We start from the raw sequence: 21212 nt of genomic DNA on the forward strand, positions 1-21212 counted from the left end.
GGGACGTAATCGCACGTCCTTGGACAAGACTTTCCAGCCCTGTCCTCCCCCGGCGCCACCCCAGCACCCGGTCCAAAAAATAAGATTCCTCCAAGCCCCGGGCCCTCCTGAGCTAGAGTGGGTAGGATGAGTGGCCTCCTCTGGGGCATCCGGGGGTCCCCAGCTGTCCCCATCCGGTCCTCCTGTGCTCCCGGCTCAGCGCCGCAAGAGCGGGCGCCGCGGGGCGCGCAGGGGGAGCGCGCGGCTGCGGCTCTGCCCGGGGCGGGCCGGGAGCAGGGCGGCCGCGGGGGTGAGGAGCCGCCCGGGCCCGGCCGGCCTGACACCACCTGGCGGAGTCTCGGGGAAGAGTCTTAAAGGCGCGCGCTCCTCCGCGCCCCTCGCACTCCAGCGGGAGCCGCCGAGAGCTCGCCTCGCTCTCCCGCGCGGCGCCTCGGGAGGTAAGTGCCGTCCGGCCCGCGGGAGTCGGGGCCCGGGGGCGCGGGGTGGGGGACATGGGGCGGCCCCGCGCTCGGGGAGCTCCGGCCGGGGCTGCGGTCGGAGGGCGGCGCCCAAGTTTGGGGAAGGCCTCGGAGGGCAGCCGGAGCGGCGCAGCGCCGGGGCGGGGACGGCGCGGGTGGGTGCGGGCTGGGGCCGTCCGGGGGCGGCGGGGCCCGGCGCCGCCTCGGGGACCGGCACCGGCGCGCGGCGCACGGCCGAGCCTCCGCCCCGCGTCCGGCGCACTTGGCGCGCTCCGCCCGCGGTTCCTGGCGAGCCCCCGGGGGCCGGCCGGAGCCGCCACCCCCGCCCCGCGCCTTCCCGCCCGCCGGGTCCCCGCAGCCCGCTCGCCCCGCGGTCGCGCCGGGTCACGCCGGCAGGTCGCGCTCGGCCGCTGGCCAAGCCCGCCCGGGCCCCGCCGCGCCCGCGCCCCGGGCCACCCCGCCCGGCCTCTCGGCGCTGCGCCCCTCGCCTCTTCCCCAGCTCCAGCCGCTCGCTATTTTCACACCTCCCGGTGCCCCGGCCCCGGCGCCTGATTCAGTGCTTAGTAATTAATTTGGCGTTTCAGAATGGTCAGCGGGCTGGATAATGGGCGCATTCATCCCCCGGGCTAATCTGAACAGAGGTGGGAAGAAAGGCTTTCACAGACAGAAAATGCCATTCGCTGAGCGCTCAAAGGGGCTGTCACTCCCAGAATAAATCGCCGCCGCGCCCGCCGGCTTCTCTGGCCATTTCCATACAGCCCCGGCCCGCGCCGCGGACCCGCCGGCCTCGGCCTCGGCTCCCGGGAATCACTCACTCGAGGCCCTTCGACGGGAAAGTCGGGCGAGGGCGAGACCCAGGCGGGGGTCGAGGGAGACGGGGAAGCTGGGGGCTCGGGTTAAGGCCGCAGGGGACAAAGAGCTTGATTAGAAAATCAAATGCTAAACTAGAAAGAGGCGCCGCTAATTCAAGGCGCGGACTTTGGAGCTGGGGCTTGGGGAGCATCCGTCCCGAACCCCGCGGTTCGCAAAAGAGGAGGGCCGGCGGCCCCGAGCGGTGCGTTGCGTGCCCGAGGTCACGCAGCAAGCTTCTGGATCTCCCGAACTGTCAATGGAATCCAATGCGCAAGCATACGTAGATCGTAGAAACAGGGCCCGCTCTCCTGGAATCCCGACCCTCACCAGGCGCTTGATTCTGGGTTCCCGGCGGTATCAGCTCCGTCTCCCCGGGGACCTGGAGAGGGGACACCGTGCCCTCCGCGGCCTCCAGCTGGCCACTCCTGCTCGGACCCTAGGGGCTGCCTCGGTGCACCCGCTGAGTTCCAGTGGCTTGATCCTCTGACCTCCTCTCGACCCGAGGTCGCCGCGGGTGTTGGGCACAAGCGGTCTTCGAGCTCTGAAAGTCAGGGGCCTTTCCCTGGCGGCGCCTTTGTGCCCTCCCTCCGGCCGAGCGGGATCGTGAGCTTCAGCCGCAGCCCTGACCCGGCGGACCGAGTGCTGACTGCGCCCCCAGCCCGGCTGTGGGGTCTCCGGGTGGGCAGGGCTGGCTTGGCTCTCTCCAGGGTGAAGCGCCGGACACTTGATTTTCCTGCTGTTGGCTCACTGTGTGTCCGCCTCAAGGGGCAGATTTAGCTCTGGGCCCTTCTGCGCAGTGGGACCCTCCCATCAAAGGAAGAGAAGGAGCTAGAAGGAGCTGTGGCCCTAAGAGCCAACCTCTTAGAGGCTAGAACGGCAAGGGAAACAGCTGGGGGAGAAGGGGTCTTTCTGGGATTGCCAGATGGGTGTCCCAGGGTGTATAGGCGAGGGCATCCCATGCCTCTTCATTCACCAGCTGCAGGGTGGAAGTCACTCCTCCCTTCTGTGACTCAGTTTCCCTGTCTGCAAAGCAAAGATGAAATCGCATTTGGCTCCCAGTGGGGACCCACGGTAGAAGGATCCCACACACCGCTCACACCCCCAGCCACCAATCCGGCCTCACACTCCCCTGGCATCTGTCCAAATCTTCACCAACACCTCTCCCAGGAGCTTCAATGACTCCCCAAAATTTGTCTCAGGCTGCTTCCACCCACCCTTGCTGCTTCTGGGTTCTAGTACCCAGCTGTCCCTGAAACCACACCATCTAAGAGCGGGAAGGGCCTTTTCAGAGTCTGGGGCCGCTGTGCAGGTGGTGATCGTGAGTCCTGGAGTGGCCTGCTGGGGTCATCCAGCGAGTTTAGTCAGAGGACGTGGGCTAGAGAGGATTTCTCAGACTCTGGCATCAGCCCGGGGCCCTACCTCCAGAGAGAGCTTCCCTCGGCCTGGGGAGGGGCCCAGAAATCTGCATTTTAAACAAGCTTCCCAAAGCATTTGGGTGCAGGTGGTGTAAGGACTATATTTAGGGAGATAATTTAGGAAACTGGGCTCTGTCCCCAGCTGACCCTCCTTTCCCAAAGACCATGCCCCTGCTCACTTTCTGCGCTTCATATTTGATCAGCATTTGTTGTCTCCTACCCCATGGGAGGCCTGAAGTGGAGGGGGGGGTCTACTTCTAGGAGATACCGGGGGATTTCCCCCCCCAATGTGCAGCCTGAGAAGGAAAAGCTGTGGGTGAGCTGAACACCCTGCCAGATGAGGATGGTCTAAATGGGCTAGATGTTGAACCCCCCAAACCCAGGGGCCTTTTCTTACCAACACGCTTTCGCAGCTGGATCTAACACTGTGCACCACAGGCCCCCCACCCACAGTACAAATGTGCCCAGAGCCCCCCCCGCCCCCCCACCGCCCCGCTTAGCAAGGCAAACCCCTGCCCACACCAGGGACGGAGCAGCCCACCCGCCATAGGGGATCCGTGCCAGCAATAATGCAGGTGTGACCTGTGGTCCAGAGTACCTGACACCTGCCCCTTCACCAGGCTGGGGCTCAGAGGAGAGAAGGTGTGAGGGGGGCAGGGGGAAGGCCTGAAGAGTGGAGTGGGGGGAAGAGAAGCCGTTAAAAACGGGGCGGGGGGAGAGGAGGGGATGAGTCCCTATTTATGTAAGCTGTTTGTAGCTGTGAATTGTAAAACTGGGCAGGATTCTCTGGAGTAATTCATAGTGTTTGGACAAGACAAACATTGTTCTGCTTTAAACAAACCTCCAGAAAGGTCAGCCTGGTTCATCCCTTTGCTGCGAGTCGCTGAGACTATCCAGATGATGAGAAAATCAGATCTTAGCTGAGGGGGCCCAGGCAGGAGGCAGCTGTCTCCTGAGTCCCTTGGACCCAGGGTGAGGGCACCCAGCCCTGGGAGGGTCCTTGGCTCCCATTGAAACGGGCTGATTCCCGCTCTGGAGCCAGGACACATGATACTTTGTGTGTGTGTGTGTGTGTGTGTGTGTGTGTGTGTGTGTGTGTCACAGATTATGGAATTTTGATGCTTCCAAGCATCATCCGGGTTCTAGAGCGAGGCCAACATGACCTACAATGTGAGTCTTCCTTGCTCGGGTGAAGGATTCATGGGAAACAAATGTTCACGGATGCAGAGCCGAATTAGACCCGCTAGCCTCAAGCCCAGACATGCGTCTGGACGTCGAGAAGTCCCTAATCCTTAAGTGCGGATGCTCTGTCTGGGCCCCCTGTTCCATTCAGCAAACGTTTCTCGAGTGCCCACAATATGCCAAACCGTGCTAGGGGTTGGACACGCAGTCGTGGGGCTGGGGCTGGCTTCCCCTCCCCCTCCCTAAGTCACGCTCATTGACTTATTCGTAATTAGGAAAGTATTATTAACCCAAAGCCCAGTCTTTTGCAGTGCTGGTGTCACTGTCCCTTAACTGATCTCCAGTGGCCCAGGGCAGTTTGTCATCTGCTCAAGAGCACGGTGACCCTGGGGGAACCATGTGATGGTAGCTGTACTGGGTTCTTTATAAAACATAAATCTGTTTAGGGCTTTGGACGCCTCTGGGTCTCTTGCCTCTGCTTGTTGGCTTGGGACTCCTGGTACCCATGGCAGAGATGGAAGGAAGGGCGGGAGGGTGGGAGGCAGGAAGGAGACATAATGTCACCATCCACATTTTTCAGGAGAGCAGATTGCTGCTCAGAGAGGTGAAGTGACTTGCTCACTGGTGTAACTGAACTCCACCTGCTGGGTGGCTTGAGCTATAGACATTTACTTTGCCCAGTTGGGAGGCTGGCGAGTCCAGGGCCGAGGTGCCGGCCAGTTTGGCTCCTGGCAAGGGCTCTCTTCCTGGTCTGTAGATGACTGCCTTCTTGCTGTGTCCTAATATCATCAGGAGGGCTCCACCTTCATGATCCCATTACCGCCCTAAAGGCCCTCCTACCTCCAGATGCTATCACACTAGGGATTAGGGCTTCCGCATATGGATTTGGGAGGGATGCACCATAGCACCCACCCTCACGGAGGAGTGGATAGAGATCGGGGGTGGGCATGACCGGAGCACTGCCCCGCTGAGCACTCAAGGAGCTCCCTGCAAGCAGGGCTAGGAAGCTGGGCGCCCTGAGAGCCCCCAGAGACGGTGTGCTCAGCCAGAGGCTAAGAGGTTGCTCCGTAGGGTGGGTCACATCCATGCAGGCTTCTGTCTACTTTCTGGCATCATTCCGGGGGCTAGCATGGTGGATACTCCTTGCCAGGTGGCAGCAATCATGACAGAGGTCCCCTCCCTCCCTCATCCCACATTCCTTTAATACCTTGTTATAGTTGAATAATCTGTGCACTCACCCAAATCTCAATCAATAATGGTCTGTGTCTGTTTGCATCCTCTACCACCTCTTAGAATTAAGTCCCCTAAACTTTCTCCCTGTGTGACATGCGGACCGGGAATACCTCATTTGAATGACATTTGGGGGGAGGGTGGGGAAATAAGCTCTTCCGCATAGTTGATTTTTTGCAATTAACCGAAGCTTACTCCTTTAGGCAGAGAAACTTTCTGTGTAGTCGTTTGTCATGAAAAACGTTTTTCCGTCAAAGTCATGATTTTTTTTTTCCCGCACCTAAGTCAGCAAGATCGAATATAGCAGGTTTTCCCCGAGTGCGGTTGAACAGGAGACCCGCCACCTACTTGGATGACTCACAGCCATCTAGAGGAACATCAGCTCCTGGGCAATTTGCTCAGCCTCTGGGCCTCAGCTTCTTCACTTGTAAACGGGGGAGCAATAGATGGACATTCTGGAAGGGTTATTCCTACTTCTTCTCCAATACAGTGGTGCCCTTGGGAATTTGGGTGGGACCTGTCCGGCATCCCTCAGTGGTGGCTGGGATAGAGTCCACGGTCAGCTCTGACTTCATAGAGTAACAATGTCCAGTGATCGCCCATTCTTTCAAGCATCCTAATCTGTGGTTCCAGAAAAACAGAAGGCACCTGACCTCAGCCGACAAGGACTTCGAAGTAAAGACACATCCAGGCTTCCCCGTGGACTGGAGTCCCCTGAGAGTGTGGCTCCTCTTTTCTCAAATGCTCAGGAGACTCTTGACCTCCTTCTGGACTGAATCATAAAGGGGTTGGAATCCTGGCTTCCAGAAAAGGGGGTTTACAATACCTCAATACCAACAGCAAGCTCTTGGCAAGTGGATGCGGAAAATGCTCTGCTCAGCAATGTGGGAGGGAATGAACAGCCAGACATGGTCCCTGCTCCCGAGAAGACTTCGGGAACATTTCAGGACCAGCGCGTTAGTGGTCCCTCACTTTGCTCCTTTCTCCCACCCCCCCCCAAGTCACCTTTTAAGATGTGAAGGGGATCCTTTTAATTCTGGCAGCTGTAGGATTTGCCAGAAGTTGGAAATCAGCATCCCTGGATTGAAATCAAGGGCCGTGCTCCCTGCAGAGGCTGCAGCGGAGAATTGGTTCCTTGTCTCTTTCAGCTTCTGGTGGCCACTGGTGGCCACTGGCTGTCTTGGCTTGTGGCTGTACCACCGTGATTTCTGCCCGTGGCTTCATGTGGCCTTCTCCACCTCTATCTTGTCAGTGCTCCCTCTGCCTCTGTTTTGAGGCGTGGCATTTAGGGTCCACCCAGATAATCCACAGTGATCTTCCCAGCTCATGGTCTCCAACTGGGTCCCGGCAGCAAGGACCGTGTTTTGCCATTGAAGGCAAGGCGACATTCACAGGTTCCAGGGATGAAGATGTGAATAATCTTCTTGAGGGCGGGGTGCATTTTTCTGCCCGCCATAGCTGGTCACCATCACCGGTTGTCCATAATTCTGTGGTTTTTAATTACTTAATTGTCATGACTTTGTAGTGCATTCCTATTCTGTGCCTGGAAGCGCGTGAAGACCCTGGGGAGTCAGAGGGAGAAGATACGATTCCTCCCTCAAGAAGCTCGCGGATTAGTTGGGGCAACAATGTGGTATTAAGAGCTACGGGTACCCAGGATGGATCCTGAAGTACTCAGATTCCTTATCAAAGTCCGTGGGACTGTGTGTACCCTGACCTGCGCTCACCTCTCTGACCTCATCTCCTACCATCTCCCCATCTCGCTCCTCAAGCCCGCGCCAAGCTGGCCTCCTTCCTGTTCCTTGGCAAGTCAAACTGTGCCTCAGGACCTTTGCACTTGCTGTCTTCGGTGCCTGGAAGGCACCGAGGGCACCTCCCCAACCTCCATATCCCCACAGCTCCCTTTATTACTTAACTCTGCTCTACTGGATCCTTCTCAGAGAGGCAACCCACATTCCCCGACCCCAGTACCTTGTGTAAGATGCACCTTCCCTCCTGGCACTATCCATCATCCCCTCCTCTGCTTTATTTATGTTCCCGGCTCTTACCACCATCAAGTTATTCTTGCCCTGGCCATCTCCACCTCCACAAGCATTTTGAGATATGAGGACTAGACCTTGCCAGAAGATCCTAAACATAAGTGCATCTTGTTTCGTTTCCAGTTCTCTTTCTGAGAATTTATTTAGCTTTTTTCTTTGTGTGTGTGTGTGGGGGGCGGGGAGGTGCTTAGTGGCACATTAGGCTAAATTTCAGGCAGATCGGAATGGGGTGGGGGAGTGGGAGGCTCTTCTGGGGGGGGGATATATAAATGTGAGGAGCTGTTTTCCAGTGATGGGAATGACTGGTTGTGTGTGTGTGTGTGTGTGTGTGTGTGTGTGTGTGTGTGTGTGTGTTTTGGGGGGACCTACTGGCATTTAACAGGCAGGGGTCAGGGATGCTAAATGCCCTGCCATGGCATGGAACTGTTCTGCCTAGTGAAGAATTTTCCGGCCCTAAATGCAAACAGCACCTCTGTGGAGAAATGATCTTCAGGAAACAGCCCGTGTTCGGGCCCTAAAATAGCGTTTTTCAATCGCAACTGAAAACCTTTAGCCCTATAAAAGTTTTTCAAGCTATTTCTCCCCCAAATACATCACCTTCTGCGAACGCTGTCTGTGTCCCCGGCCCATCTATACTGCTTCTTGAGATCACCTTTGTACTTTGAGGTTTTCCTGAGAGAATGTCCTCCTTCAGAGCTCATGTCAGTGTTGAAGGAGCTGAACCCCAACTCTGGGCTCAGAGGCCCCCCCCCACTTTCTCCATCCAGAGGACTGTCCCTTTATGTGAACTCTTTGTTTCTTTCCATCCCTGACAAAGGTTCCCCCATGGTGAAGCATTTTCTTTACTTTAATAGCGTTCAGGGTGGGACCTTGTCAAAAGGTTTTTGCAAATGAAAACAAATTACATCGGCTGGTTCCCCTTATCCACAGGCATTTTCACCCCTTCAAAGAGCTCTGGTAGATTAAAGGATTTGGTGGATTTGGGGTTTGTACAGGCTTCTGTGCCCAAATCCTGAATCCTCAGCCAAGAAGCCAGCAACTGGGGAGGCCAGAGCTGGAGATGAGGACCATCCACAACACTGAGGAAATGGATGGGTAAACATCCAGAAGCCCTCCACACTGTACTAGGCTTCTTCTACCATGCTCCAAAACCTTTCCGCAAGCTGTCCCAGCTCCCGAAATCCTGCCGAGGGAATGGGATCACCTTGAGCAATCCTCCATGAGGCCTGGCCGGTGAGCATCCCCTCATTCTTCCAGGGTGAGGGATCTGGGAACCAGATCTGGGGATTTTGAGAATAAAAAACCCAAAGTCCGAAAAACCCCCAAATTATCATCTAAGAGGCTAGCTTCTTTCTTTTCACAACTCATCTTTTTTAATCGCAAGCCTTTTTGTCTCACAAGCCTGTACAACAAGTGTGATGATCCCTGTTTCACTGCGAGATGGGCAGAGTCCCTTGCTCAAGGTCACACGCGGTCAGCTCGAGGGGACTTGGAATCATGGTTTGTCTGCGTCCAGTTCTTCCTGTTTCCCAGAGAAATGCTATCGAAGCAGGCCACCCTGACCCTTGTGGGGAGGCCATATGCCTGCATCAGTTTCCAGAATCTTCCATTCCTCTGGTGCTACAGTGTTCAGCTTCTGTCGGGGGTCCTAGGGATCAAATGGTTTCATGTCTGCCCTAGTAAGGGAACCAGACACACTCAGAAGCTCAGTCGAGCCAGCTCTCAGCTCCTACTGCAGGTAGATCTATATCCCCCTTCCCCTGTCCGGCCATGGTGGAGGCCCACGGGTGCCAAATGCTTAGCGCCAGCCAAGTCTGTGCTGCCCGTGAGCAGTGACTGAGGGCTCCCAACCCTGGCACCGCATCGTGTTAGTTCAAATCCCTGCTCCTCTGCTCACCCGTGATGTGATCTTCAGCACATCACTTCCCTGTAGCTCAGTTTCCTTCTCCGTAAAGAGGAGAGGATCATATACCTGTCCTGTCAGGTGTTAGGAGTATTCTGAGCTAGCGATCGATGGAATGCTTAGAAGATGGCTTGGCACACAGTAAGCATTAAATCAATGCTTGATTTAAGAAGTACGACCCTCGGTCACGCCCACGATGAAGGCCCTGGGTTACCTCGTTTCTTCCGAGCCCTTCCTCTCAAACCATTAGCCTGTGACATCTGGTGCCCCCCATCGCTGGGCCTTGCCCTCCCTGCACCCTCCCCATGTTCACTGAGTGCTCCCCCCGACCTGCCTTCTTGCTCATGCCCCATTCCAGCCCCCCCTCACTCACACCACAGGCCTCTTCAGTGGGACTACTCTCCACACCACGCTACCCCGCGCCCAGGACCCAGGGGGGAGGGGAACCATCCTCCTCAACACCCAAAGCTCCTTCCATCTTCAAAGAAATAATACCCATCTCCTCCTCCAAAACCCCACCCCACACCCCACAGTCTAGGTCACTGTCCTTCTCTTTGAAGACACCAGCCCCTGGTTCAGCCTTCATCTCACCCCAAGTCCTGAGTGCCTTTAAGACCCAGGTGGACAGCCCGTCCGGCACCTGGACCTCCTTATGTCCAGTCCCCTTCACCTCTGCCTCCCAACAGGAAGCCCCTCTTATCCTCCTCGGGCCTCCTCATCACCCAGAGCCGTTCCCCCTCTGGAATCTTCCCTTTGGACTCCAGTTTGAGACTGCGATCTTCTCAGCTACTCACCACACCTCTTCTTTCTTCCTGAATCTTCCGGACCAGCTCTGTCCAACAGAACTTTCTGGGATGATAGAAATGTTCTTTATCGCCTCTGTCCAAATGAGGGTTAACGGAGGAAACTTTATCTTTATTTCCTTTTGGTTCATTCAAGCCCAGATTGAAATAGTTACAGTGGTTCCCGTCTACTGCACTGGACAGCACAGTTCTAGGACCCTGGGCTCCGTTTCCTGTTCTCTCCATGTCCTGTCTTCATGTCTTCTCTCTTTAGCTTTGCTTCCGTGGTCCATCCCAGCAGCCACCCCCTACCCCTTCTGTCCTACCTCCTGGAAGAAACCTGCAACTCTAGATTAATCCAGCGGTCCTACTTTCTGTGCGTCTACACAGGGGCTGCTGAGCCCTGTTGGGGTAGTGGCGGGGGGCTGTGGCTTTGACGGTTGGGGCTTTCTTTCTCATAGATGGTCACCAACCTCAGCAGGAGCTTGAGTTCTGGCCAGCAAGCATCCGCCTCTCCTCCATAGTGACCCAATCAAGCTTTCCCCTGTCCTCAAACCTCCAGTGTTCACAGCTGCTCCCCTGCTCTCAGAAGATGCTCCCGCTTCCTGATGCTTTGGCACCTGACCGCCTATTCTAAAAGGCTGGCTCTGTCTGTCTTCAACCTCTCTCCTTCCGTTCCTTCCCATCACCCTATCTCTTTCCTACCACTGGTTTCCACACCTTGCGAACTGCTGTCTACACTTGCCGTCCCTGCTTCCATGACCCGAGGCAGTCCGGCGTCTGTCCCCAGCACTCCTCTGCCCCTGCTAGCCAAGGTCACCAGTGACCTCCCTGTCGTTCAGATCCAAGGACTTGTTTCAGATCTTATCTTGACCTTGAAGGCACGTGACAGGGCTCACCACCCCGCCTTCCTTAAAACTTCCCTGTTGGCTTCTAGGGCACCTGAGTCTTCTGGCTTTCCTCCCCTCCTCCTCTGGCTCCTTCTAGATTTTCTTGAAAGGGCCGCATTCTCCTCTTCCTAGAGTGATCCTCAGGCTTCCCAGGTAAGGCTGGGCACCGAGAAGGGAGGCTCCCCGTCCCCACGCATTGCTTGCAGGAACACCTGGGAATTTGCTTTCTCATCCAAGAGCGGCACTGTTGTGTTTTGAACTATTTGTGCCGAGGATCCTGCTGCTGGAGCCCGACATGCCTTTTCGGGTGTGTATTTATAACCCCCACTTTGAGAAGCTCTCACAACACTTGGACATCTGTTTTTTTCATTTGTCCCCTCAGAGAGCAATATGCTTTAGGGAGGGACACTGACAAATGAAAGGGCATCGGGAGCGGCTGCCGAGGGGCCAGAAAACTGCCCTGTGAGAAGTCATGGAAAGAACTGGAAACATTTTTGCCTAACGGATAAAACTGAAGGATGATAGAGGGCTGACTGCAAAACTTGGAAGAGGCAGATCCTTGGGCTGGGCTGCCGTGTGGAATTGCATGGACTGTATTAGTGGCAGGGAGGTGGGTTTTGAATGGAGGTAGACACGTTCTACTGTGTTCCAGAATGTTCCGGACCCCCAGGATGTCTTGGGGTCGTGAGTTCGAGCCCCACGTTGGGTGTAGCGATTACTTAATAAAAAGATAAAAAAAAATAAAATTCTCTGCGGACAGAAACAACACAGCAGGAGGAAGGCTTGGAGCGCGCTCTGCAAGCCAGTCCAGTAGATACCTCCAAGACAGACCCAACTTGGGTGGGCAATGAGCTGGGCACCCTGATTTGCTTCTTTCAGACCTGTCCTGGCCAAACTGGCTTTCCCTGACTTGCGTTTCGGTGTGATGCCACCAGCTTCTATTGCGGACCGTCACACAGAAACCGTCCCATGGAGCTTGCTGCTGTCACCACCATGGGGATGTTCTTGAGGTTGTGTGCTCAGTACCACCTACGGTGTTTCTTTATGTCCTCCTTGTCCCCCCCCCCCCCCGCCCCAGGGAGAAATTCCTGTCTGATCTTAGTCCCAAGAATAGTTGTAATTCTCTTGAGTAATAGGTCTGTCTGTTTTTATCTCATGGACACCGGGAATCGTGTAACTGCCCGGTTTCCTTTTCATTTGGGCTGCAGGAAAGCGCAGGGACAAATTTGTGGCCCACCCACGGGAGGTGAATAGAGCATTCCAGGAAGCATTTTTGCTTTATTCCCATTCATTCCCCCCGCCCCCGGTTTTTCTTTCTTCTCTTCGCTCTCCTTATTCTACCACAGAAAATTGACAACGCCCAAGCAAAAAGCAATAAAAATCACCTATAATCTCACTATCCAGAGATGACCACGGTGAACCAAGTTGTCTTTTCATGCAGACTTAAAAAAATAAAAATGAGCTTATATTGTGCATAGTGTTCTTTTGGGGGGGACATCATGTTTTGTAATTTGCTTTCCCCCCTTTTGTAATATGTCATGAATATCTTTGCATGTAATTAAATGCTCTTCTTTAAATTATTTTATTTTTTTAATTAAAAAAATATTTATCTCTTTGAGAGAGAGTGAGAGAGAGAGAGCACAGAGGGAGAGTGAGAGGGAGAAGCAGACTCCCTGCTGAGCAGAGAGCTGGATGGCCCGGGGGGGGGGGGGGGGGGGGGGGGGGGGGGGGGATCGATCCCAGGACCCTGAGATCATGACCTGAGCCGAAAGCAGATGCTTAACTAAGTGAGCCACCCAGGCACCCCCTAAATTATTTTAAATATCTATAAAGACCTAGCAACTTAGTAGTCACAATGAACATTGCTACATCCCTTTGCTATGTGCCTGGCTTTATGCATATTTACATATACACTTTATTTGTGTAGATTATGTAAGTGCATTATGGGTGTGTCCACATATTATAAGCTACAGTCTTCATATGGGCTAACTCATTTGATGCTCATAACCCTATGAGACAGATATTATTGTCCCCTTTTTTACAAACCAGGAGAGCAAAGCACAGAGAGATGGAAAACTCGCCAAGGCCACACACTCTGGCTTCAAAGCATTACTCCTCACTGCTATGCTTTCGACATGGCCCTCGGATCTCCCAGACCACAAGAGTTAAACTTTCCCTCTGTCTCCTCTCACCTCACTGTCTAATTTATGTTATTTTGCCATGTTCTAAGTAGCCTCATAAGTCACCGAGAATCCTCTCTGCCACAAGGCAGAAATAAACAGCGTAGGGAGTGGTAAATGGCACAGGGAAGGCAAAGCTAAAGCGTTCCCCTAGGGCAGAGGATGAATCCGGGCTGTCTGTCGTGCAAGGGAATGCATTTATTTCCTTGGGCTGTGGTGAGCTCCCATCCCTAAAAGAGCTGGCTTGGGTGGCCCTCTCTCAGGGAGGCTGGGGAAGGCGGTTTTCCAAGGAGAGTGAGCTGGGCCAAACGAGCCCTGAGGCCCCTTCTTAGATTCTCAGTTTATGAGAATGCCAATAAGACAAAAGGAGACACTTGATGGAGATAATGCAGCAAGCCAGCTTTTGGGCCAGAACCAGAACCCTGGGCTTTCAGTCCAGATTTATGACTAGATCACTCATCTAAAAGTAACAAACCAACAGGGATTGAGTTTCAGACTCTCAGCCCAGAGTATTCTTCCCCCAAAGCGCTTTGGCTGCGCAGCAGGATAGTCAAGGGATGCTGTCACTGTCCTCGGTCCTTCTGTTAAGGTGGCAGAGAATGAGGCAAGAAGGAGAAGCTGGGTGGCCCCAAGGATGCCTCCTGAGACTATAATTGGGTGGGATTATTATCCACTTGGCTAGGAAGAGAGGAAGGAGCCCTGGTTTCTATTCCCGGATTTGATCCATGTTGACATCTCCATGGGAGATGTTGGGCGACCTTCTTGACCTCAGTTTCTTCATCTGCGAAATGGAGTTAAGACCTACTTTGCAAAGCTGTCGTGAGGCTCGTGTGAGCTAGTGCGGGGCAGAGCACCCTTGAAAATACAAGCCTGCCTCAGGGGACCTGGGACGGGGGGCTGGGCTGCCCCCAGCCCGAGGCCCGCAGACCCGTCTGGAAGGGGCATGGGCCCGGGCCCTGGTGCTGTCCGGCTGCTTTCTCATCTTCAGCCTCCAGCCCACCACAGGATCCCCGGGACGCAAGGAGCCAGCCGCCTTCCCGGCACACAGGCCCACCGCAGGGTGACAACCGTGGGGGGACAGGGTAGCAGCCCCTTCTCGCCCGCCCCGGTGGGTTTCAGGAAGAAGGGGTGAGCTGGCAGACAGAAGTTACCTCCCCCCCCCCGCTTCCTCCGGATTCCCGGCTGTCTGCCCACGGGGGCACGGCCCTGTGCGCGGTGCCACCGGGGCCATCAGGCCGGGTTGGAGGAAGGCCCGACCTCGGCGCAGCAAAGAAAACAAACACAGATGTGTTTGGCCGGGACCAGGAGGGAGCACGTCGTCCCCTCCCCCCCCCCCGCCCGCGCGCTCCCCCGGGGCGTGGGGCCGGCGGAAACCCGCGGGGCTCCCCGGGCGGCGCGGGGGGCCCGGGCGAGGCTGACAGTCCCCGGCCGGCCCCTCCTCCCTCCGTGGGGTGCTCGCCGGGCCCAGCCCCCTCTCCGGGGTTTCCCCGGGCGCTCTCCTAGCTTTCTCTTTGTCTCTGCCGCCCTTCCTCGGGCTCCCCGGTTCCCACCCGCTCGCGCTCCCGCTCGCTCCGCGTCCCGGGCCGCTTCCCTTTAACTTTCTTCTTTCCCGGGGGTAAAACTTTGCTCGCGAGCGGGCGGCTGCTCGCCGACGTTATTGGCCGGCGCCCCGCCCGGCGGCCCCGCCCCCCGCCCCCGCGCTCCCCTCCGCCCCCCACTCCCGGCGCGAGCGGCGGCGGCGGCGGCGGCGGCGGCGGCGGCGGCGGCGGCGGCGGAGCCTTCGGGGGCGTGCGTGCGTGTGTGTGAGTGCGCGCCAGCGAGCGTGAGTGTGTGTGCGCCCCGGGCGCGGGCTGGGCAGCACTCCGACCGCGGCGGGAGCGGCGGGAGCCGGGCGGCCGCGTCGTCACTCGGGCGAGCGAGGCGGCGGCGGCCGGGGCCGGGGCCGGGGCCGGGGGCCCGGGGGGCCGGGGGCCGGGGCTGGGGCAGCGGCGGCCGCGCCGGGCATGGAGCTGGCAAGCCCGCGCTGAGGCAGGACGCGCCTGCTGGCCGCGAGCGAGAGGCTCTCCGCGGTCCGGCGCGCGGGCTCCCGGCCGGGGCCGGGCAAACTTTTCTTTCTCTTTTGCCCTCGCCAGAGGTAAAGTCCCGAGCGCGGACTCTGCGGCGGGGACGCGATCTGGGCCAGCGCGGAGGGACCCCCGGGGCTGCGGGAGGAAGGGGCGCGGGGCCGTGCGGGCTGGCGGGCCCCCGCGCTGTCCCGCGCCGAGGCTTGGGGCGCTAGGCGGGCTGGCTGCGGACCGGCAGGCGGGCGCGGGCATGCCCCCCTCGGGCGGCGTGGAGGCGGCGGTGGCCGGGGAAGCCGAGCGTTTGCCCGCGGCCCCGGCTCGCCGCCCGACCGGGAAGAACGCGCGCGGGAGGTGCGGGCTCGGGGGGGAGGGGCGGGGGCCCGGGATTCGCCCGCCCGCCTCTCCCCTCGGGACTGTGGGGAGCGAGGCGGGCGGGCGGCCGCGGGGTTGGTGCCGCGGAAGCCGGGCGTTCGCCCCGCGCCCCGGCTCGCCCTCCGCCCGGGGAGGGGGGGGGAGTGGAGGGCGCGGGGCGGGCTGGCTGAGCGCAGCTCCCCTCTCTCCGCAGGCGCCTTCTGCGGCGGGCGGACCGACTCCTCGGCGCGGCGGGGCCGGGGCAAGCTGGACGCAGCATGATGCGCGCAGTGTGGGAGGCGCTGGCGGCGCTGGCGGCCGTGGCGTGCCTGGTGGGCGCGGTGCGCGGCGGGCCCGGGCTCAGCATGTTCTCCGGCCAGGCGGCGCAGCCCGACCCCTGCTCGGACGAGAACGGCCACCCGCGCCGCTGCATCCCGGACTTTGTCAACGCGGCCTTCGGCAAGGACGTGCGCGTGTCCAGCACCTGCGGCCGGCCCCCGGCGCGCTACTGCGTGGTGAGCGAGCGCGGCGAGGAGCGGCTGCGCTCCTGCCACCTTTGCAACGCGTCGGACCCCAGGAAGGCGCACCCGCCCGCCTTCCTCACCGATCTCAACAACCCGCACAACCTGACGTGCTGGCAGTCCGAGAACTACCTGCAGTTCCCGCACAACGTGACGCTCACGCTGTCGCTCGGCAAGAAGTTCGAGGTGACGTACGTGAGCCTGCAGTTCTGCTCGCCGCGGCCCGAGTCCATGGCCATCTACAAGTCCATGGACTACGGGCGCACGTGGGTGCCCTTCCAGTTCTACTCCACGCAGTGCCGCAAGATGTACAACCGGCCGCACCGCGCGCCCATCACCAAGCAGAACGAGCAGGAGGCCGTGTGCACCGACTCGCACACCGACATGCGCCCGCTCTCCGGCGGCCTCATCGCCTTCAGCACGCTGGACGGGCGGCCCTCGGCGCACGACTTCGACAACTCGCCCGTGCTGCAGGACTGGGTCACGGCCACTGACATCCGCGTGGCCTTCAGCCGCCTGCACACGTTCGGTGACGAGAACGAGGACGACTCGGAGCTGGCGCGCGACTCGTACTTCTACGCCGTGTCCGACCTGCAGGTGGGCGGCCGCTGCAAGTGCAACGGCCACGCCGCCCGCTGCGTGCGCGACCGCGACGACAGCCTGGTGTGCGACTGCAGGCACAACACGGCCGGCCCGGAGTGCGACCGCTGCAAGCCTTTCCACTACGACCGGCCCTGGCAGCGCGCCACGGCCCGCGAGGCCAACGAGTGCGTGGGTGAGTGGGGGGCGCCGCAGGGACGCGGGCAGCGGGCTGGGGGTGGGGGCCTGGCGGCCGCACCGGAGCACTGCCAACCGCGTGGATGCGGCGCGGACCGTGGAAGGCGCGTTCCGGGACGTCCCGGGACCGGGGAGGGATGAGAGCCGGTTCATGGGCTCGCGTGGCGCTGGCCCTGGACGCTCGGATTTGCGCCCAGTGCGCTCTGTGAAGCCGGGAAGCATGAGAAATGCTTCGGGGCAGAGGGTTTTGCAGGAAACTTGCTGACTGGTCCCCCTGACTCCGGACTCGAATGCAAACATGCGTTGCCTTACCCTCAGTTTAGCGGGACTCTGGGATCCACCTCCGCCTTACCCTCCCCGCCACCCCCCACCCTTTCCCAGGGCTGCAGCTGGGCACGCAGTTGGGAACCCCGGCCCTGTTCCCGGGAAGTTCCAGCTCCCCAACCACAAATCCTTTGGGAGATGGCAGAGGGATTTGCAGTTTGGGGCCAGTTCGGCACCGGACGAATATATCACTCCTGCACCCTCTATTTGTCTTTTATGGTTTGGAAAAAAAAAAAAAATCCCTCCCCCATTTTGAACAGGGTATTTGTGTTAGCAGAAGAATGATGTGATTTAAATTAATTACTATCTACGGATTACAAAGGAGAGTTCAGTGATTATTTTAAAATAATTCAATCCTTGCCCCAAAAAGTATATCAACATTTGTGTGTGTGTGTGTGTGTGTGTGTGTGTGTGTGTGTGTGTGTGTTGTTAGCGTCAGGGTTAGGTGAATTGGAAGAGCTTTGAATTAACCAAGGGTCCAGCTTCTCGCTTTTTAATGGGGTTTCAAGTCCTGAAAGAAATCTGACAAAACCAGGACTGGTGAATACTGTTGGGTCAGAAATGAGGCTTAAAAAAAGGGTGGGGTGGGGGGAGAGAGCGAGAGATCCGTTCTGTTTCTAAATTGTACAACTTTGCTGCTGTAGAAACTCAGGCATCAGTTTCTCCCCAAGAAAACAAAACAAAACAAAACAAAAAACAAAATGGGGGGGGGGGAGGAATGCCAGAGAATTCCAGTATGAGATGTAAATTTCCAAATCCCACGTTCTGTTTTAATGAACAGTATTTAGTCCCTCCATGCACCGTTCCGTGTGCGTCTTTTGTGAATATATAGCTACCCCACCCTACCCCCACCCCAGGCAGCCAGCGCGGGGTTTCTTCAATCTCTTCCCGGTCGGAGGCACATTGCTAAGTGTGCTGGTCCCCACAAACACACGTTTTGAGGTCTGGTTCTGATTAATTGTGTCATGTTGTTGTCGAATAGTTTGTGCCTCATGACTGTGGATGCAGACTTTTGAGCAAGCGAATGGAAAACATGTCTTGGAGAACTGGGTGGGCACTGAGGCCCAGTCAGGCGTCCTGGGCTGCAGAGGGCTGAAACTCCTGTTGCTTGGCGCAGGCCTCCATTTTTTGCACCGGGTCCCGCTTTTGCAGACCTAATTGTTCATCCCCCTCATTTAAGGGACTGAACGGGTTGCCAGCTTGAAGAGACTTTGCAGGATTCGGCGGCGAGCTAGTAGTTACACCCTGACTTAGTGGTCTTTGAGAATAAAATTGCTTTGATCTGCTCCATTCCTTTAGAAATGTTGGTTTTTCCCATCCCTTCTCTTTCCCCCTCCCTCTTTTCTTTGCTTCCTTTTGTGCGTAAAAACCCTTTATTGACATTTAAAGGGCCTCCCAGGGTTTTGCTATCAGTTTTAGTTTGCATGTGCATATGAAAGATATCTTCGGGTTGTCAACAGCGGGGTCTAATTGGACAAATGCAAGTGAATACATTGAGGCAAATACACTGGATCTTGTGGTAACATTGTACTGGCTTGAAGATTCGTCTTAGCCTTGGTATTGTTCAGATTCACTGCCCGCCCCCATCTCTTCCCTGTCACTTTGGATGTGGAGACGGAACCGTATTTGTTGTAACAATGGTCATGCACTTGAAATAATCTCTGTAGTTTAGGATTTTGTCTTTTGACCACAGCATTAACTATGTGCACAAATTGGATTGACTGCTTTTTTTAAACAGCCAAATTGAGCAATCAACATATTAACTAATGTAATTAGTAAGTGTTTTTTGTTCAAAAAGTTTAATTGGGCCTAATAAGTACATAATCTGCATGACAAATAATCGGCTAACAATATTTTCTGGTTTTTCCTGAAGTTATTTTAATTCTCAGTAGTTAAAGTATCTTTAAATCTTGCCAATTATTCAGTCATCTCGTAAAAGCAAAGCCAATTCAACTAAGTTAAAGTTATTTATAGTTTCCTTTTTGAATAGATGTTCTGATATCTTGTAGCTACAGCCCCGGGAACGTCAGGTTGAAGTTCCCATAAAGTCTTAATTGAAGTCTTAGTGATTTTTCCATCATTCCGCAAAAGAGAAAGCCAGCAAAGACAATTTAGAAGTGATTTACAATTAAAGGTCGAGCTTTTTATGAAAAGGCCCTGTAGTGGAGATATGTGAATGAATTGGTATTTGACAGGTGTTCTGAGACACTACAGGGCACTGTGCTAGGGAAAAAAGCATTAATAAATCCTTCACACACTAACTTTTGTACTATCAGCGGCTCAGATTTTTTCCCCCAACATAATCCCAACTTGTGAATTTCACACTGTTGACATATAAAGTCAAGCTACCCAGATTATTTACAGTGAAGGCAAAGTCAAGAAGGATGTTTTTAAATTCCAAAAATCAGTCCTGATTTTAAAAAAATGAAGCATTATCACTGTGATATTTTGTTTTTGCCTTTATAAAATAATGAGACAGTGATTTATAATAGACTAAAATGGCATCCTTCCCTAGGTTACTTCCCATACCGCCTCCCCCCAAAAAAACCCTCCAAAAATTTAAAAAGACATGGTTATTACTATTGGACTACACGGTTCTACACAGGGCCGAGGTACTTTCGGATTGCTAAGAAATGCATACATCCTATAGGTTTTCTTTCGTCAAGCTTTCTTTTTGGTGACTTTTCAAGGTTGAGTTCTCGGCGGGATAAATGTGAACATTTCGTAAAGCCCAATTTTATTTTAAATGCAATTTTGGATTTCTTCTGGAAGAAAAAACCCCTCAAAACAATATGAAAGACAAGACCGTGTATAATGTTACAGCCTCGACAGCTCTCAGTGGAATAACTAAATACTTTCTTCCGCCCATATGTATCAGCAGCGCTCGTATGCTCTTATACACATGTGCATTTACATTCATCGCGTAAAGAAGCATCCATGCATGGTGGGGGTGTGTGTACATTCAAGGGAAAATGCATGAACAGTTTTAAACCACCTGGGTTGCTAGGCCCTCTCTCTCCCCCCTTCTTCTTTTTTTTCCAAAAGAGCATCTGAAGACCATATTGTGTTTCATAAATTATTGACATCAGTTTTAATCAGTGTCCCCCTGACGTCGGAGCTGTGTTAGTATTTAGTGCCTGACGAAGCATGCTGTTTAATCTTACTGTGGGGACGTCAGCATGAACCCCTGCCTGGTTTGTGACAGGGTGAGCTTATGAAAACTCGTTTTGCGACTCACTCTATGGCTTTGCGTTGCCCAGCTGAAACCCAAAACCCACACAAAAGACGTCTCTGCAAGATGAGCACCGTGCTGGGCTGGCCTCCTATGGTCATGGGTACCTGCAACGTAATGCTGGTAATTGTTTAAACATGGCTTGGCGGGGGGGTCCTCATGCTGCAAATGGCTTTCACGCGCATCATCCCCAGCAAGAGAGGGGTGTTGTATTGGAGGTGTTGCTGTGAGAAATCCAACGCCCCACTAAAGACTCTTGCAAAATCAGAAGGCTAAAATTACTTGCTGCTTAGGCTAGAGCCTGGCACATAGCTGTAGATCAGTGAGTGTTTTTATAGTCTTAGTAATTATTATAATTATCATCATTATGGTGGTTAAGCCTTGAGAGCTTATTTTTTTTTTTTTTTGCCAGGCACTTGTATTAGTCATTTAATCATCGCAACCATGCTAATAATACGCAGTATGATTGCACTTATTTTACAGATGAGAAAACCATAACCTAGGGACCTTAAAATGGTTTTCCCAAAGCCATGGTGGTTAGTAGGTGGTGGAGCTGGATGTTTGTGCTTTGTCTTATTGCATCCTTTGTGCTGACTCCACAGAGAATGGACCGACGGATGGATGGGTCGGTGGGTGGGTGGCAGTTACATATCCACGTATAGGAGAGAATTGAAACAACCTGTTACTTCTGCTAGAATTGGAGATGGTTCCCTAGTTGTGTTGATTATGTTATGTTGTATTAATTATGTTCATACATATATAAATATGAAGTTGTATGTAAGAAATCATCCTTCAGGGGCACCTGGGTGACTCAGTTGGTTAAGTGTCCTCCGTTGGCTCAGGTTTTGATCCCAGGGTCCTGGATTGAACCCCGCGTTGGGCTTCCTGCTCAGCGGAGAGCATGCTTCTCCCTCTCCCTCTGCTGCTCCCCCTGCTTGTGTTCTCTCTCTCTCTCTGTCAGATAAATAAATAAAATCTTTTTTTTAATTTTTTTACTGTATGTTAATCACCAT

At 55.2% G+C, this 21212-nt stretch overlaps 1 protein-coding gene across 4 annotated transcripts in view; it reads left to right on the forward strand.

Moving 5' to 3' along the window:
- Positions 1-361: 361 nt before the first annotated feature.
- NTN1 (netrin 1) overlaps positions 362-21212 on the forward strand; it is a 174439-nt gene continuing 153588 nt past the window's right edge. The window contains exons 1-2 of one of the 4 annotated variants that reach the window (XM_027567741.2): positions 362-437; positions 15560-16641. In XM_027567741.2, the coding sequence (XP_027423542.1) occupies positions 15624-16641 (1018 nt within the window). In that variant the 5' untranslated portion in view covers positions 362-437; positions 15560-15623. Of the gene's footprint in view, positions 438-14688; positions 14754-14917; positions 15066-15559; positions 16642-21212 lie in introns of those variants that run through there. The other 3 variants (XM_027567740.2, XM_027567738.2, XM_027567739.2) reach the window with 3 other exon arrangements.

The sequence above is a fragment of the Zalophus californianus genome, chromosome 16, assembly GCF_009762305.2.
Source record: "Zalophus californianus isolate mZalCal1 chromosome 16, mZalCal1.pri.v2, whole genome shotgun sequence".
Classification (NCBI taxonomy): domain Eukaryota; kingdom Metazoa; phylum Chordata; class Mammalia; order Carnivora; family Otariidae; genus Zalophus; species Zalophus californianus.